The sequence below is a fragment of the Lepisma saccharinum genome, chromosome 4, assembly GCF_977018435.1.
Source record: "Lepisma saccharinum chromosome 4, izLepSacc3.1, whole genome shotgun sequence".
NCBI classification, from domain to species: Eukaryota; Metazoa; Arthropoda; class Insecta; order Zygentoma; family Lepismatidae; genus Lepisma; species Lepisma saccharinum.
The window spans coordinates 13,006,974-13,025,947 of record NC_139232.1 but is presented as its reverse complement, the minus strand read 5'-3'; the positions used below and the strand labels follow the sequence as shown (position 1 = coordinate 13,025,947).

The window sequence follows — 18,974 nt, the reverse complement described above, 5'->3', positions numbered from 1 at the left end:
AGTCACTACATCCAGTATTAATGAAAATGTCTCAGATAAAATCAGTACTAATAGCTTTTTCTAATTTACAACTATGCCCCATCTTACAATATGCAAAATCTCTGATTGTAAATAGTACATTTGCAATTACCAAAATAGTGGCTTTAAACTTTAGCAGACTGAGATTTGTGCATGTGTACAGCCTCTCACGACAGGAACTTTTGAAGTGTGTGCTTTTCAAACTTGCCACAATGTAAAAAATAAATCATAGCTTGAGAACAAATTGCCATAGAGAGATGATTCCCCCCTATCCCTCCTGAATGAAAGGGCTTTCAGCAGAGGTGAAATTTTATACATTGTGTTCAAGGAAGAAGAAGACATTCAAAATTTAACAAATAAATTGTTATTCAGCGTGGACCTGTTGGCAAATGAATGAAGTGAATTTAAAAAATGAAATATGTAGCAGTGGTACACTTCTACAACCACACGAAGTTGTGTTGAAAATAGGCTGATGCTTCTTGAGGAAAACATTACAACAATGTATAAGAGTGGTAGTGTTTTCAACTTATGGAAAGAATTTCCAGAAATTCGCTTCTAGCATTGCCCCTTTGGATGCTGGATGGATCAAAATTGTAGGAAAGCATGACAAAGGACCACTCTTTGAGGGCATGTAATGCTCATCCCCCAAGTTTTGAAAAAAAAAAACCCAACAAATTATGCAACATTTTCGAAAGTAGTGATTCTCTGGAAATATTGAAAATTGGGTGTTTCCTGCTGGACCTCTAATTGTCGCACCTTGTGAACATGTTAGTTTGTTTTCATTATTACATGTAAAAGTAAAACATACATGTCACATACAGACAGAGAAGAAATCTTAATTCAGTTTCTACAATTTGATTGGTTGAAGATATTTACTTTAAATTTTGTCATGTTACCACATGTACCTTAGTAACCTAACATCTATTAAAACTTTGAAATTTGAATCCATACTTTTAGTCTTCATCAGCATATGTCACTTAATTCCCTCCTTTATAAATGTATCACTGAATTCTCTTCTCTTATAAACATCCCACTAAATTTCAATCCTTATTAACATGTCTGTGAATGTAGTATATGTTATATACCATAACAGGTGAACTGACAGCTATGACCAAGTGCATTAGTCTGTGCATAGCAAGCTAGTATGTAATCTTGGTCCAGGAATCATTTTGTCTTCGAAGGGAGGAAGTAATCTTGGTATAGGAAGCAGTTCGTCTTCAAAGGGAGGAAGTAATCTTGGTCCAGGAACCAGTTTGTCTAAGCAAGGGAATAGTTTTGGTCTAGGACGTAGTTCAATGGGAAGAAGGAAATCTCAAAGAATAAAAAGGGCAAAAGTATATTATCCCTCATAAGTTAGTTTTCTCTGGAAGGGGAGAAGATTGTTATATACAACCTTTGTCTGAAAAGTTCCAGGACTGAGCTCGTAAAAAATAATTTATTCAACTTAGGAACTAATGGTCCTAAGTCTTGTCAAAATAGTTCCCTTGGCTATCTATACACAGCTGCCACCGTTTCTGGAGGTCATGGAAGCAAGCAGAGAAAGCTTCATCCGGGATGTTTCTCAGTACATCTGTCGCAAAACAGTTTGGATTGCTACAATATCTTCATGACACTTCCCTTTCAGCGGCTTTTTCACATGGGGGGAAACAAAAAAAAATCACACGGCGACAGTTCGGGTGAATATGGGGGATGTGGTAGAGCAGGGATACGATGCTTGGCCAGATTTTCCTGGACTGATGAAGCAATATGGGGCCTTGCATTGTCGTGCAATAAGAATCACTGCCAAGATGCCGATAAATCAGGATGGTACCACCAAATTGCTTGACAAAAAAGTTTCAGCTCATCAACATAAAAGTTTTGATTTATCGTGTATCCTTCATGCAGATATTCATGGTGCATCAAACCTTTAGCATAAAAAAATGTGATCAACATTGTCTTTGGATCGTCTTCCACTGAATCTCTGTCCTCCCAAAACCTTTTGTGCCAATCAGACACGGCTTCTCGATAATGCCTTGTCACATATTCTTGCTGCATCATATTCCATGTTTCACTACAGGTTTTCCTAGCTTAACAGAGAACTTAATGTTAACTATCTGCTCAGAATCCACGTCCACCACATCACTCGAGTAATTTCCAACTAAATGTGCCAAAAAGCCGAACAGTGGGTTGCAAAGCACACCCCTGCCACCTAGTGAGTTTACATGGAAACACTTCCAAGGCCTTGTTTATTCAGAACACACATCAGGTAACTGAATAACACCCATTTCTTGTGTTTCAATATCAAAGGTAAAAAAAAAAAATCAGTCCTGGAACTTTTCTGACAAAGGTTGTACCATAACATGCATTATTATGCAAGGTGAACTGGCAGCTATGACCAAGTGCATTAGTCTGTGCATAGCAACAATTATGCACCTTGTTTTTATGTAACTTATGTATGATGTGATGTGTATTAGAATGAAATCCACCTCGTTATAAGTTTGAATATATTTATTTATGAAGTTCCACTCTTGACATGTGTATTTATGTTTATGTCATGAAGATTAAGACATTACTATACAAAATATATTTCTATATATTTTGCAGGATGGTGAAGTTGTTGAATATGGAACACACGGAGGCTTAATGGATAAACATAATCTCTACTACAACTTAGTAATGGCACAAACTACTGATGAACAAGAAACAGAGGATACTTCTGATGGAAATTTAGGATATGAGTATGTCATGATTGTTTACCTTATATACATGCTAATAAATACTATTAAATCAACAAAATGTTAAAATTAGAAACAAAACATACTGTGGCTCAATAGATGTTGATTAGGAATGTTTAGTGGAATAAGCAATAGCATCTACAATGCTGTAATGTAAAAATCACATCTCCCCAATTGGGTTTATCACAATAATTTCTCAACTCAAAATAGTTTCTTGGGAAGATCTTACTTTATGGACAGAGAACAATTTCATTTTTTTGTTATGTAGTTTGAATTTTGAAATTTTTGAATTTTTTATATTGTATTCTAAAAGTTACTTTTGTTACAGGACTGAAGACAGTATTATAAGGCAAAGCTCTCGAAGAATCAGCCGTAAATCTCACCAAAGCTCACGTGCCTCATCAGTTCAGGATTTAGTTATAGAACAACTGAAAAGGGATCTTGAAGAGGTATGTTTTCCTAAGTACAAAACTTAGTTTGAACGAGTGTTCTTGGGTTATCAGCCAGGTTAAATCAGCTTTAGCTTCCTATGTTTCGAGCGCATACATTGCTTTCATCTTCATCATTGGTCATTGGAGACCAATGTAAGGTTAAATATATGTTTATGGTGGGGCAGAGCTTGAACTCTGTATTTTTAACCCTGGTGTATAATTGGTGGGCGTGCTTTTACGGAGAAGTGGGTTCCAGGCATGACTGAGCTGGAGTTCCACATCTCTGTTGAGATTTGTGCTTTACCAGGAAATGGCTACGGTTTTCTCTACTCGTCAGTCCCAATATCTAGCACATTTATTGGTTATCAACAAAATCATGGCTAAATGTGCCAGATACTGGGATGCCTGGAATCAACTTCTCCACAAAGCACGGCACCCACCAATTATACACCAGGATCCAGAGAAAACCAATCAGAAGACAGTGTCCAAGCTCCACCCCACCATAGTCATGAATTTAAACTTGCACTGGTCTCCAATTCTACATTCCCTGATGAGAGCAATGTATGCGCTCAATACATTGGAAGCTAACGCCAATTTAACCTTGTTGATAACCTGAAAACACTTGCTTCAATCACATTACCAGTGAAGCTACAATTCCAAAAATGTAGTTATTAATAACTACATATAGTTATCCATAAAAGTAAAGGTATAACTAGGAGTTACCTTCAAATTTATTTCCACATAAAAGAAATTACTTTTATTAATTTACTTACCATCTAAAACCCCATTACTGTGATAGTTATTACTCAATTTATCATTATAATTAGATCCATGGACTATGAAGTCCATACCATAGAACCCAAAGTACTAATATCTTATCGAATCTAGTTGTTATGGAAATGTCATTATAAAAAATTGTTTTGCTATTCGTATATATATAATATTAAATACAGATATCATACTGTTATGAAAGTTCTTAACCTATAATTGTCATGCAGTAACTAACATGTTAGATTCTAACAATCTCTATTTTTGTGTTTATTAGTTTATATTTACATAAACAGATATATTTAACATACAGAGCATTTCTGGCTAAATTACAGTTACGTTTGTGAAAAGATCCACACATAAAGTGAAATATTTTTACGATTTTTCTAAAATAATATTACATAAATATCATGACGTAAATAAAAAAAATCTTTGAACATTATTATGAAAAAAAAATACTATTCCTAACATAATGCAAATGCCCTTATCACTCACCTTGATGAGTGACAACTTTACGACAGCTGGAGACCTTAATCACACAGCAGAATGTGTAATGGGAGAACACATGCTGATGGAAAACATCCAACAACAAATACCACTTAGAACGATTCTGTGATCAACAGGCTTGTTTGGACTAGAAATACTAGTTTTTATAAAGAGATGACAGGGATATGGTAGAAACCTTCATATCCTCAACAATAATCAAGATACAAAAATAAATTCTGAATTCTTAGATTCTATCTAACAACATGAGCTATTAGAACATATCACTCAAATTAATGACCAATTTCAGCACAAGTGCAGTTACAGTTTTAAAAAATAAATATTGCCTAATGTCTCAAGTCTATAAATTTTCCTTGTGAATAGTAATGATACTGCATTACACTATGCTCTATTCATAAAATAGTTTACATTATTAATATTTTGGTAGCCAGTGTCTATGGTGACATAGTCAGCTTTGAAGCCAGATGTCCACGGTTCGAAACCTGATTAAAGGCATTCTCTTTGTCTCTTCAATAATTTCATCTGTTCATCATTCATATTTCTGTAGGCTGGTGAGGATTCAAACAATTCCTTCTGTGGGCAAATTTACAAATCTGAAGTTGGCAGTGGATTTCCTAAAATGCTTGTGTCTTGTATATATGGGGCATTCCAGCATTATGTGTGCGATATTTCACACACAAAATGTAAGGTTCTAGACATAAGATTGGATTAAATATTCGTAATGAACTGATTTCATAGAATTATGAAGCACTTTGTGGTCTATGCTAACAAATGAAAAACTTGAATATGATGACATAGCCTAAATGCATGAAAAGCATTAACAAAGATGTGTTACTTTAAAAATGTACTAAAATTTGACTTCATTTAGCTGTGAAGCATATAGGTTACAGATGCTAATAATTTTTGTTGGTGAAATATGCAAATTATATGCATTCACAGACATTTAAATCTTAATGCAGGTAAAAACACTTACTAATTTTTAGATTAATTAATTTTATTTACATGGAGTAGGACCACTTTTCGTAGAATGCTCTATATGTTGTTGTTCATTGCAAGGTACAACTTTAGTTTAAATAATAAATTGAAGCAACTTGCACTTACATTAACTACATGAACATTAACTTTATAGGTTAGACCAGATGATGTTAGTACATGGAGGGTGGTCAAACTGAATTCTCCAGAATGGCTGATATTAATATTTGGTATGATAGGATGTGCTATGAATGGATGTGTGATGCCAATCTATGCATTTTACTATGGAGAGATGTTCGCAGTGAGTACTTAGCTTTTTTAACTTATGCTTTAATGCTTAAACAATAAACATGGAAGTTGTTTCCAAGCCTGAGCTACTTTCCATATGAAATTGGAATTTACTTACTGCTCCAATTAAAATTTATAACACACATCTTCAAAACTATATACTATTACCTATTACAAATATTTGGACCTGAAAGAGATGAGGAGTCAGGTGAGTGGAGAAGGTTGCATAATGTAGAATTGCATAATTTGTATTCATGTCCAGATATGATTAGAATAATTAAATCATGAAGACTTGGGTGGGCAGACCATGTGGCACGAATGTGAGATGAAAGAGGAGTTTACAGGATTCTTGTTTGGAAACCTAATGGTAAGAGACCATAAGAAAGGCCAAGACAAAGATGGAGGGATAACGTTGAGATGAACCTAAATGAAATCGGTAAGGATGGAAAAGATTGTATTGTTCTTGTCCAGGATAGTGACAGATAGAAGGCTTGTGTTGCTGCAACCATAAACCTTCGGGTTTAAGAAGGCTAGAATATGAAGCTGGTAATGTTGTAGTCCAGAATAGTGTTAAAAGTGCCCAGCAACACCTAGAAGGGATCTCAATTTGGGACTATGGCCAGTCATTTTGTGTTATTTAATTTTGAGATTTACTCATTTTAAAGGAATAACAAGGAGTTACAAACTTAAGGTGGTCAAATAACCAAGCAGAGTTATCAAATACAAAATTAAAGCAGTGGAAGTCAATAGTTTTATAAATATTACACCATAAATTTGTACTTTCCAAATAATAGAACATGAGGGTTAATTTCCTGTTTGAGGTTTATTTAACAATTAGCGTGAAGGGCTTTAGAATACATAACTAGAGAAAAAAATATAAACCCCACCCTCAGTAACAGATAGTTAACTTTGGGCAGAAATATTGAGAAAGAATTAATACCACAATTATTTAACTCCAGACATAGATCATGGACTGTATGGATTCAATAATCCCCAAAACTGCCAGTTTCAGTTTTATCTAATCTAACAACATTTCCCATTACCTCAATTTTAGACCTATTTAATACAATCAAAAACTAGCAAAGGACCTAACTTCAAATAGAACAAAGAGTGCAATGACTAACAAAAAATGCTCAAATAACTATCCTACTAAAAGCTTAAAGCTTCTGCAATCACTACCATAAAACCACTATGTACTCCGTTGTCTTTGTTCCATTTTGCTGGTCCTGTTCAACATGTAATGGCAGCAACTCAACTTAATATCGGTGCCCTTGGGCTAATCAGTTGGAAGTGAAGTTCCTTCCAGATACTGTTCACATCACTTGGTGGTCTGTTGTCTGCTGGAAGACCTTTCCAGCTATCACTTGATTCATTCCACCACCAACAGGAGTACTGGAGACAGCACATGCTTTGTTCTCGACGAAACCAGACCTTATCGTTCCCTTTAGGAAGGGAATTTGAACATTTGATTGCCGCATTCACAGTGGAGGGGATTGGAAGGTAACCAACACACAGGAAGAAGGTATTTCAAATGGCGAGAGGAAAATAATTTGCCCTCTAATGGCTTGAATAGCTCATTGATATTATTTGCTTAGCCTTTCAAAGGATGGTCAGTCATAATGTTTGTATGAAGCATTCGTTTGGCAACAATGACCTGCAGATGAAAGACCATTTCTTGATGGTAGCTGTACCAGGATAAACCTGCTGTCCTATAATAAAGGGTCCATGTGTTCGAAAAACTAGAAGAAGAAATACTATTTTTTCCAGAAAAAATTAACCTTGCCTCCACCTACACAGACATCAACACTTGAGGGTAGGAAATCATATGTAAATATTGGTTGCTATATTCTTCAATCTCATACAAAGAATTGAGCACTTGTTATTTTTACAATCTGATAAAAATATCCTGTTTCCATTAATATCTAAGTTTGCTTTTCTACCTCCCCTTTTAAATATAAAACATATGCATACAAATTTTTTAGTTTCAGTATGTTGAAATGACAAACTGATTCATCTAGAATCCTTTAGAATGTTGTAGCACCATTAGGAATAGAAACTATTACAGAAATGCACTAATGCAAAGTGGGGAAGATTTAAATAAACACTTTTCAGATGCTACAAGTTTTAAATAAATTATGTTAAAAACATACCATTTGTTTAGTAATGAAAAATAACTGAAAAATATTTGTTTAGTCCACTTTAGTCCCAAACTGCTCAACGGTTTGAGTAAAATACATGCTCAAAGTGTGTACTTCCCTTTTTCACACACTTGACAATGAGCACTGTGGCATTTAGTACTGAGAGAACATTGATCGGTATGTTGTTCAAGACTTCAGTTCCGGGACCCTCTACAGCTGTCTCCTGGCAATTTCTTCCTTAATGAATCTCCATAAAGAAGAAGTCAAGTGGCGTATGGTCAGGCGACCTTGATGCCATTCAATGCCTTGTTTAAGGGAGATTAGGTTCCCTGGAAGCATTGCTCTTAGCAGTTTCATGCTTATGGGAGCTGTGTGGGCAGTGGCTCTGTCCTGCTGAAAACAGATCGTGCATATATCTGTGTTCTACTGGATTGTTGGGATGACAAAGTCTTGCAGCATGATCACGTATTGCTGCGATGCAACAGTGACAGTCTCCATCTTCAATTCTCAGAGAAGTAAGGACCAACAAGCATGTCAGTGTCAAATCCACACCAAAGTGTAGCCATTTGGTGATTGCAAAGGGATCTCAAAATGGTCGTCTGGCCTCTCCCTTGCTCCAAAATACTACATTTTTTTTTCTGCAATGAACACGGGATGCTCCCTTTCGTACTTGGTCGCCATCTTGAATTTATGTCTTGCCAACAAGTGTTTTCAAGCTTTCCTTTAAAGAAGTCTTGCCAACAAGTGTTTTCGAGCTTTCCTTTAAAGAAATCAAAACTTTTTGAGTTATTGTTAACAAACAGTATATTTTTAAGATCATTTAACAAAAACTTTTACCATTCCAAAAGTGTTTATCTAATTATGCTCCACCCTGTATAAAGGCTTTACATAACACATAGAACTCAACCAGCCATTGCATGCAGCTATATCATGGATACTCAAACAATGTATTTTTAGATTAACATTATAAGAAACACACATAAGTGAATTACTTACTTTTTCCCGTAAGACTTACTTGTAATCAGTGGCGGCGATTGGGGGGCGAGGGGAGGCATGAGGGAAAGCAAACTGTCTTAGCCTCCCCCCAGTTTTTGCATTTTGCCCCCCCCCCCCCTCTCAGTTTTGGAACCCACTCGCCGCCACTGCTCGTAATGGTTCTATTCATTTCAGTGGCCCCTGCCACCATCCACATAATTCAGGCCAGCAAAAGTAATAGAACCATTACAAGTCTTATGTGTATTTATTATACTACTACACTCTCCAAACATGAATTAACATTATAAACTGTTGAAAATCATTGTAATGTACATATGTGTCGATATTTTATGAACATCAATGATCCTTTATCTCTACTTTCAGACCTTTACTCTTACGGGTGAAGAGCTAAAGAAGGCTGCAGTATTTTGGGCTCTCATGTTTCTTGTATTGGCAGTTGTTTCTGCACTAAGCATGATCATTCAGGTAAAATACTATTCAGAATCAATTAATATGTTAGCAAGAAACTACATAAATTGTAGCTGTTTGCTTATTTATTTATGATGTGCTATTTCTTACAATTTATGTACAGAACTAAATTTAATAGCTATGAGAAAACAACAGTATATGGTAGGGATGGGTCGATATGACATTTTGGCTGATACCGATAAAGTACCGATATAAAATTTACTGATCCGATATAAAATTTGAAATGGTATTTGAAGAACCTGATCTGACCTCTTTGATAAATGTTTGTTTACAGATGACTGCAGTGCAAAAGCTGCTGCATATCTAGAGATTTACTTTTTTAAAAAGTAGCGCATGGAGATTATCCACAAACATTATAACAAAATGGCAGAATTTTGCACTAAATTATAAGATATTTATGGATATATCGGATCGGTAATTTTACCAATACAACAGCATCCCTATATCGGCAGATAATGATGAGTACCAATTCATCTGTCCCATCTCTAGTATATGGCAAGTGCATTGTATTAACCTTTTAAAGTCCTGTGGTGCTTATGCAGTTTTTACCTCTGTACCAGGCAAATGAGTTTTGTAAGATTTAGCAAACATTGTTATGGCTTCCTTCCTATGGCAGATAGTTTAGTGAAACAAGAAACATTTTACTAAGAATAAAATGTATTTTGACATAGAAAAGACGAAGTGTAGCTATCTGTATGTATTTGTTATTATTCGTGGCTTAAAATGAAAATTTGAAAAAAAAAAGAAAATACAAAATTTTGCTCCTTCCTGTTGAGACATGGGACAGGAAAAAATTCTATGTCCTATTTGCAACCACATGTCTACATTATAATTCAATATTTATTTTGTTCCTAATGCCTTTTGCCATCTGAAGAAAAAAATGAAAAAGAAACGAAGTGCATGAGTTATTTTCAACTAGGGTTGGCAACACGTCGCTGTCGATACATATCGACTCTTGGTTTCAAATTCCATGCACTTCGAATCGTGAGCATAGAAAATGAACAGGGTTGCAAGGCGACGAAAAAAGGTTCTCTTCCATCGGTCAAGGTATGACCGACCGGGACTGTAGCCAAAAATCCCATTGATCAGTACATGACCGATCGGGACTTCAAAGGTTAATGATAATTTTGATCTATTTTTCTTTACTATTGCAAAATTTGTAATTCATCTTTTTTTAGTTAACTGCAATTCTGAAGCTAACAATTTTGGAAAATAAGGACCGGAATTTGGCAACTTCATATCTGATACTTTGTATTTAATATGATGAAACACTCCAATTTGAAAAAAAAAATACAAGGTAATTGCTTGAAATTGTGGAAAACTAATTAACATAGGTTGCAGAGTGGTATGTACAAGTATTAACAAACAAACTGTCCATCACCATGTTTATTCTGTGAGTTTTTCCCAAGGAGAACTTCAATATTTGAAACAAAATGCCAAACAAGCTGTTGCAACTTGACACCAGCAAACATAAAAATTCAGTCCTTAAAAATTCCATAGGATGCAAATTAATGAAAATTGTCATGGGCAATTTGCTGAGAAATACATGTGCATCCCACTGTACTTGTTGGATGCAGTCTTTCTATTTGAGATGGCTCCTCCTTCTGGCATATTCAATCAACAATAATGGATCAACAGTGCTCTAAAATATGTTATTTATTACAGACTGTTTTCATGTGCACAGCAGCAGAGAAGATGGTCATGAGGCTACGAATGAATGGATATGTGAATATATTGAGGCAGGCTGTTGGATGGTTTGATTTTGAAACAAATTCTGCAGGACGGCTTACTACAAGACTTGCGCGAGATGCTCCTCTTGTCAAAGGAGTAAGTTTTTATTTTCCAGATGATAGTACTGATTTTTGAAAAATTAAAATACTACCTTGTTTCATTCGGGTCTGCACAAGAGTGAATTCCATAAATTATATTATTTGTCTAATATACCAGGTGCAGGCACATATTTAGAAATTTATTTCGGGGGGAGGTCCAAGCCAAGTGTCTCAGAAATAATAATAATTTAAACATTTAAATTAAAATAATATTAATTAAAATATATCAATTAATATTGTAAAGCTATTATTACATGAATAGGTTAAAAGACAGTATATCTGTTTATTATCTAACTTAAGATCGCTACAATTTGTATAAAAACAACTGTCCTGGAAAGGAAATTAATGTGAAAAACAAAATGAACCAAATATTTATTAAATAAGAAGAAAGAATGGTAGATTCAGTTGATGAAGGTTCAGATTAATATCTTTGGTACTGTCATTCAAAGTCCATAAGAAATATATAACCCTAAATTAAGCAACAAATGCTAAACATGTATGTATATATCTCTCTCTCTTTTGGGGATGAGGCCTGGACCCTTGGGCCTCGGCCCTAAATACATCCTTGGCAGTCATTGTACTTAGTTAGCTCTTGTTTAGACAGAGACAGACACATCAAATTAATGTTAAATAAAGCAATTATAAAAACTAAATATTTACTGTCTTCAAATAAAAAGGTAAAAAAAAGGTAAAGTGTTCCCCTGTGCTTAGCACCACGCCATGAAGGTGTTTAGTGGGTGTGGGGGTAACGCCCCACACTTTCTTGATCCGGTCGTGAGTGGGGATGATGTGATCAGCATCACACCCCTGACCACCTTTAACCCCCAGGGTTTCCCCCAGGTACCCATGTTATTCGACGCTGGGTGGGCACCGGGGCCGCTTCCATCGTTAGAAAAGTTCCCGGATTTGAACCGGCCGGGGATCGAACCCGGGACCTTCAATAAGTTCGGTGGAAATGAATAACCCTGGATTATATATCTATATCTATATATCTATATATATATATATATATCTATATATATATCTATATATATATATATATATATATATATATATATATTCATTATTTAATTTTTGTACTTGGTAAGTCTTTTGGGAGTCGGGTGCAGACCCCTGGACCCCCCCCCCCAATCTTTGACCAGGTGGTTATAAAGTTGCCCTATTCAGAGTCCTCTGGAGTCTGTTCGAAACATCAGTTTGCAGTGAAACTTGGTAAAGAGGCAATGGAGACCATGGGGAAGTGAATGTTCATAAAAATATGTTAAAATTTTCACCACCAGGTGGTAATGTAGGGCTGAAATCTGATGCACAGTGAACAACATCCTGCTGCTGAATCATTAATCACGCTGTTTTACACATCTAAAGGGTCATTCATGTTGACGGCATGCATATTGAACTCTGCTGTACTGACATAAACTAAAATAAACTTTTGCATGTCCCGACTTCTTATTTTTGTTGTTTCAGCACCACATTTCCACCTGATGGTGACAATTTGAACTATTATTTCATCAGCATTCGCTACCCCATGGTCTCGACAACCTCTATACCATGTTTCACCATAATTTGATGCTTCAAATGAGCTCCAGAGGCTTTGAGTAGGGGAACTATAATTCTGACCACATAATTAAATAGAAGTAACATAGATGAGAAGTCCACTTATGCACATAGAAGCTAACTGGGACTGGACCTACAGTTTAAAGTGGGATCAGAACCACTATGTGCCTCCACTAGGTATCAAACATGGGGACACCTTGATTACACTATGCCATCGGGAAGGCACTCATAACATAGATGAGGTCAGAATATATAATGCAAGGAAGAAGAAAGATAGGTTTCAAATTTGCTCACTGAGCAGACTGATCATTTGTTTCATGGCTATAGTGAGTTTTGGTCATTGTCAAATAGGGCTCCAAAGTTGTTTAAATTTCTCACAAATGGATATAAATTTGACATTATATAAAAACCTGTAAATTATTTTAGATATTAAAATATAAGCTTGAATTTTTCATAAATAACATGTATTTATGTTATTTAATATAACTTTTCTAACAATCATGGTGATAGCAAGGAGTGACAATTAGATTAAATTAATGAAGGGACATGATCAGGCTAGAGCTCAAACACAAATAATCAAATGTCTGACAACCAATTGTGTCAAATTATTCAAGTACTTCAAAAGCAGGGGTTTATCCAGAATTTTGCGCTGGGGTGTAAGTTGGTATTTAATGAAAGTAAGGGTAAAATTCAAGTATAATTCCCAGTTTCCAAGGCGAACTTTCAAAAAATCCAAGGGTGCAAGCAGATGTTTGCTCTATTTCAACCTTATGTATTACCGCCACTCACCACCCACACACAAGAAATATATTAACAATATAACATGGTCTGTGTGATTCTAATGTATCTAAAAATTCTAATTCAATTCAATTAAACAGTATATATATTTAAAATATTATTTCATTTAAGGTTATTTGGGCCAAAAAGGGATGAAGAGACAGGTGAGTGGAGAAGGTTACATAATTTGTATTCATGTCCACATATTATTAGAATGATTAAATCAAGAAGACTTAGGTGGGCAGGCCATGTGGCAGGAATGGGAGAGGAAAGAAGAGTTTACAGGATTCTTGTTGGAAAACCTGATGGTAAGAGACCAATAGGAAGATGGAGGGATAACATTGAGATGTACCTAAAGGAAATCGGTAGGGATGGATAAGAGTATATAGATCTTTCTCAGGATAGGGACAGATGGAAGGTCTGTGTTGCTGCAGCCATGTAACTTCAGGTTTAAGAAGGTTAGAGAGTTATTTAGTTCATTTAAGGTTCGGAATTTAAATTTGCTGTTCCACATGCTCAGACTCAAAATACATCTACGAACACAAGTTACAAATATTTCAGGATTCACTAATGTAGAAACTCAAATTTACCAATCAACTTCAAGATATCTTATCTTGGAATAATCTTCTATCTGTTAAATAGACAGGAATAACAAAGGAAACTCACAAAGTTAACAGATTGAGAGAATTCTGTTCCACGCAGTTTTCTTTTCTTTCCTCGATAAAAATAAAAGATAAACTGCTGTGAAAAACTTGCCTCAGGGCATTTATAAATATACATAAGTTCAATGAGATTTGGATTAACAGAAGTTGCAATTTATCACTTCTATGGAGAAAAATCCATGTAGAATTTCCGGAGTCAATAATTCATGCATAATTACTGGAATTAAAGGAATTCCCAATGAGTAGCCACTCTGATAATATAAGAAATAATAATCTGTTGCTACTGTCATTTCAGGCTGCTGGGCTTCGTGCTGGCATAGTGATTAGCTCATTGGTGACCTTGGTTGCAGCTTTGGCAATTGCGTTCATATACGGATGGAAACTGGCATTGTTGCTTCTTGTGGCTGTTCCTATCATAGCCGGTGCATCATACCAGCAAATGATGATTCTTCGCCGAAATCAAAGACGAGATGCTGAATTGATGGATGAAGCTGGCAGGGTAAGGAAATGTTTTTACTATCATGTCTAGTCTAATCTCTGGCGAGAATTCATAATCCAGCATTGCAAGGACAATTGGGAAGCTACTTGAGAAGAATAAATACAGTATGTGCCCTCTTAACTGGCCTTGGTTCAACCGGTCATCAGTTTAACCGGCAGCTCAGTTGAGAAAAAAAACATTTATTTTACAATACAGTACAGCCTTCTTTAAATGCATGTAGTACTGTATGTATTTTTAAAGATGTAGTCTACAATTGTTTAATAGTTTTTCTTGTATGTACGCATTGCTTGCATTGTAGAATTATTTTCCTGTAGTTTACGGATATTACAAGCATAAGAAAACAGTTTTTCTTTGTGACGTTTCAGGAGAACACACGCTCCTTTCATTAGACATTTATTTTCATTTTCACTAAAGATACAGTTATAACAATGGTTAGTAATTTTTTAAACAAAAAGAATCCATTATATAATGGATGTTTTCAATGTTACATTGTTGTAATATAGCAACTTAACTGTGAAAAGAAGCAGTCTGTTTTATTTTTATTTCAGATTTTTTTAAAATTATGAATCCCAAATATTATCAGGTAATTCAAATTCATCATTGTTTTCACAAAGTCTCTTGATGTTTTCTGTTACACTAAATTTTAAAGAAGGTGGCTTACTCCATTTGTGAAAAAGATAACTCCATACTGGATCTTTTACATTAAATTTTAAAGATGGTGGCTTACTCCATTTGTGAAAAAGAAAACTCAATACTGGATCACAAATGGAGTAAGCCACCATCTTTAAAATTTAATGTAACAGAAAACATCAAGAGACTTTGTGAAAACAATGATGAATTTGAATTACCTGATAATATTTGGGATTCATAATTTTTTTTTAAAAAAAAATCTAAAATAAAAATAAAACAGACTGCTTCTTTTCACAGTTAAGTTGCTATATTACAACAATGTAACATTGACAACATCCATTATATAACAGATTCTTTCTGTTTAAAAAATTACTAACCATTGTTATAACTGTATCTTTAGTCAAAATGAAAATAAATGTCTGATGAAGGGAGTGTGTGTTCTCCTGAAACTTCACAACGAAAAACTGTTTTCTTATGCTTGTAATAACCGTAAACTACAGGAAAATAATTCTACAATTGTTTAGTTTTTAAAATGTGTACATACTGTGCAGTGATACATATACAGTAGTTTTCTGTGCCCTTTTTTTTCTGTATTCCATTATATAATTCGGTTTAATCGGCCATTTTGTTATCCAGCCAAGGATTTGGTCCCGTGATGGCGGTTAAGAGGGTGCCCGCTGTAGACTCCAATCTAGAAAGCCACAAAACAGCAGTGATGGAAGTGTTGCAAATGGCTGCCACAACATACAGTACAGTTTTCTTGGGATATTGTAAATAGTGTGTTGAGTCAATAGTATTTTGTAATAATCCCATTCCTTATTGATACTTGAACATTGCAACAATTTCAAGTTGTTCAGAATATTACATATGTTAATACGTGAGGTCTATTTAAAGAGAAATCAAACTTTTTCAGTGTGACAAATGCATGTTAGTGCGCTTCTGTAATATCGTTTCATCTTCTACATCCCTCCATGTTGTTATGTTTACGATCTATAGCCATTTATGTTATTGTGTTCAGTGTTCCTGGTGATTTTTTTTTTCCAAAATACGATGAAGATGATTTTCCCACACAATGTGATAATGTGCTTTTTCAAGAACATAACAATACATCAATGGCTCATGTATTTCACGAAGTTATTTTTTTTTGACACATCCAAAATCTCTCAACTGATAACAAGAGTTCCCTTTAGCTGATTTGTCACTAGTCATGGCATAAATTTCACAGCAAATCAACATTTTCGTTTTTCCATCAAATTCATGACAAGAAATTTTGTTGATTCCTACCATTTGAGACTATCTTCCCACACCACAGGATACTTACTCTCTTGCAACATGATTGCCATCTAATGATGCCCACAGTCATCCAAATTTTGATCAATCTTCTGCCTGACTTAATGTCAATACCAGTCACGATGTTGTGGATGACATATAATCCTCCACATACACTTGCTACATTTTTGTAACACTTTTCCTTAATTTCACACACACTTTAGATTGATTTAATTTGATTTGCTTTATTTTACTTTGCTTTTGGTGCCACTTTTAGCTAAAATGCGAAGATGGGAATGAGGGATGATATGATGAAATTAATTAATTAATTAATTAATCCATGCCCAGGCCAGGATTCAAATTTAGCATCGTAGTGCGATGTGCTAACCACTCCGCCACAGGAGCTGGCCACATACACACTTTAGAAAATTGTCAGGAACAGCGAAGTCAACCTTACATAAACAGCTGTGGATCATAAATGAAATAACATGGAGTAATGCAACAAAGGGAAAAAGGGCCTTTCTGATGGCACAGTGGTAACATCATCACCTTGTAATCAAGGGGTGCAGGGTTCGATACCCGGTGGAGGGACGTGGTGGTTCGGATCCAACTTTAAACTGTAGGTCCAGTCCTGATTAGCCTTACTGTGCATAAAATGGACTTTAAACACCTACTGAATCAATCAACAAAGGGGGAAAAACAATATTAAAGAATCTTGCTCTGTTGTGACACTAGCACAGTAATGGGCATTGGTTAGTGGTATGCTGCTTCCAAAGTTGTTTCTTAGAATATGTCTCATATGGCTAAATGTTCCTTTGCATCTATATCACATCAATCTACCAAAGTTTTGATTAGGTTCACAAAAAAAACAACAGAATATTAAAAATAGCTTTTTTCACATAATGCTGGTGTAAAATTAATTAGAAATTTTGTATGATATTTATGCTTTGCAAAAGTGTTAACCACAATTTTGTTTGTCCCTGTAAGATACTCATAATCTGGAAAAGGTAGAGTATCAGTGAATAAATTCAAATTACTACTGCACAATACTGACAGATCATTATCAGTATCACCTCAGCCTGAGTAAACAGTCTAACTACAAATATGATTTTGAGGATATTATTGACATTTTTATAGAGGCTCAGTTATGTAACCATTAAGATATCCAGAGTCTAATAAGTGATATTGAATCATAATTCTCATTCAACAAATAATTGTAAAAGTATCTACATTGAATTATTCCTGAATTTCCAAAACTTTCTATCAGAGTAGCGAAACCTTTGAAACAAAACTACAACCAAACCCTGTAGATTATGTTCTTAACATATATATTTTCTTCCAGATCTCATCGGATAGTATTCAAAATGTGAGAACAGTACAGGCCCTTGGAAAAGAACAATTGTTCTTCAAAATTTATATGGAAAATCTTCTAGCTCCACATGCGTAAGTATTGTTAAGAATTATTTACGGGCCTCCTCAATAACCAAGTGGTAACATTGGCAAGGAGTCCAGAGTTCGATACCGGGAGGCACATAGTGGTCTGGATACCACTTTAAACTGTAGGTTCAGTTCAGATTAGCCTTTCTGTGCATAAAGTGGACTTTAAACAAAAACTCAATTATTTACAGAGGGGTGAAATATTTGCTGATAGAGATAATGATATTCTACCAATCTGATATACAATTGCAAATGTTCCATGAAGAACATGAATGATTCAATACACTCCTTAATAAATGTTTATAACTAGGTGAATGTAATGGGCTTTAATTTTGAAAAGAACTGTGCATTATGACTTTCACTTTACAAAACCTGGAAATAAAATTTGTATTTTTACATTCAAACTAAAGTCTTGCAATATGGAATATCACATATCATTCCAAAATTAATCGTAACAGACAGCAAAAAACTAAGAATTCATTGCAGAAGCATTTAGATTTAAAAAAAAATAATATAAGATTGTCATTTAAGTAGTTTATTTTATGGTATAAATACAGGGTGTGTAAGGTATTTGAGGATGTGATTGTGTGCCAGCATTTTTGAGCAAACTAATTGCAGTTCTTTTATATTTTCTGAGCAACAATGGCAGACTATCAGCTAATTGCAAGAGATGAACAGGCACGCTGTGATATATGCAAAGCACAGCAATGTTGAGATTATTCTGTTTTTGAAAGTCGCCAGGTAATTTGTGCACAAAGTTCGGAAGAAGTTGGAAACTTCCAGTGGAGATATGCCATCTGTAGCCAAGCGCAAAAAGCATTCACAGCATTTGGACAGTATGTGGACAGCACAGTTCATACAGCAGGTGCGGGATATCAATATTTGAATCCCGGGAACATCCATGAGGGCCATTGCCAGAGATCTCCAGTGTCCGAGGCACAATTCACACCACTGTGGTACAAGAGTTCATTCGATATAAGCCATATGTGATGGGAAAAGGTTATTTCTTGTCAGTCCACA

At 35.1% G+C, this 18,974-nt stretch overlaps 1 protein-coding gene across 2 annotated transcripts in view; it reads left to right on the top strand.

Annotated features, from left to right (window-relative positions):
• The window catches only part of LOC145986384 (ATP-dependent translocase ABCB1-like), a 114,670-nt gene that overhangs the window by 73,887 nt on the left and 21,809 nt on the right, over positions 1-18,974 (top strand). For both annotated transcript variants that reach the window (XM_083120329.1, XM_083120327.1), the window contains exons 15-21: positions 2,602-2,735; positions 3,061-3,181; positions 5,565-5,708; positions 9,193-9,294; positions 10,963-11,124; positions 14,415-14,618; positions 17,860-17,960. In XM_083120329.1, coding sequence (XP_082976455.1) covers positions 2,602-2,735; positions 3,061-3,181; positions 5,565-5,708; positions 9,193-9,294; positions 10,963-11,124; positions 14,415-14,618; positions 17,860-17,960 — 968 coding nt within the window. The remainder of the gene's footprint in view (positions 1-2,601; positions 2,736-3,060; positions 3,182-5,564; positions 5,709-9,192; positions 9,295-10,962; positions 11,125-14,414; positions 14,619-17,859; positions 17,961-18,974) is intronic.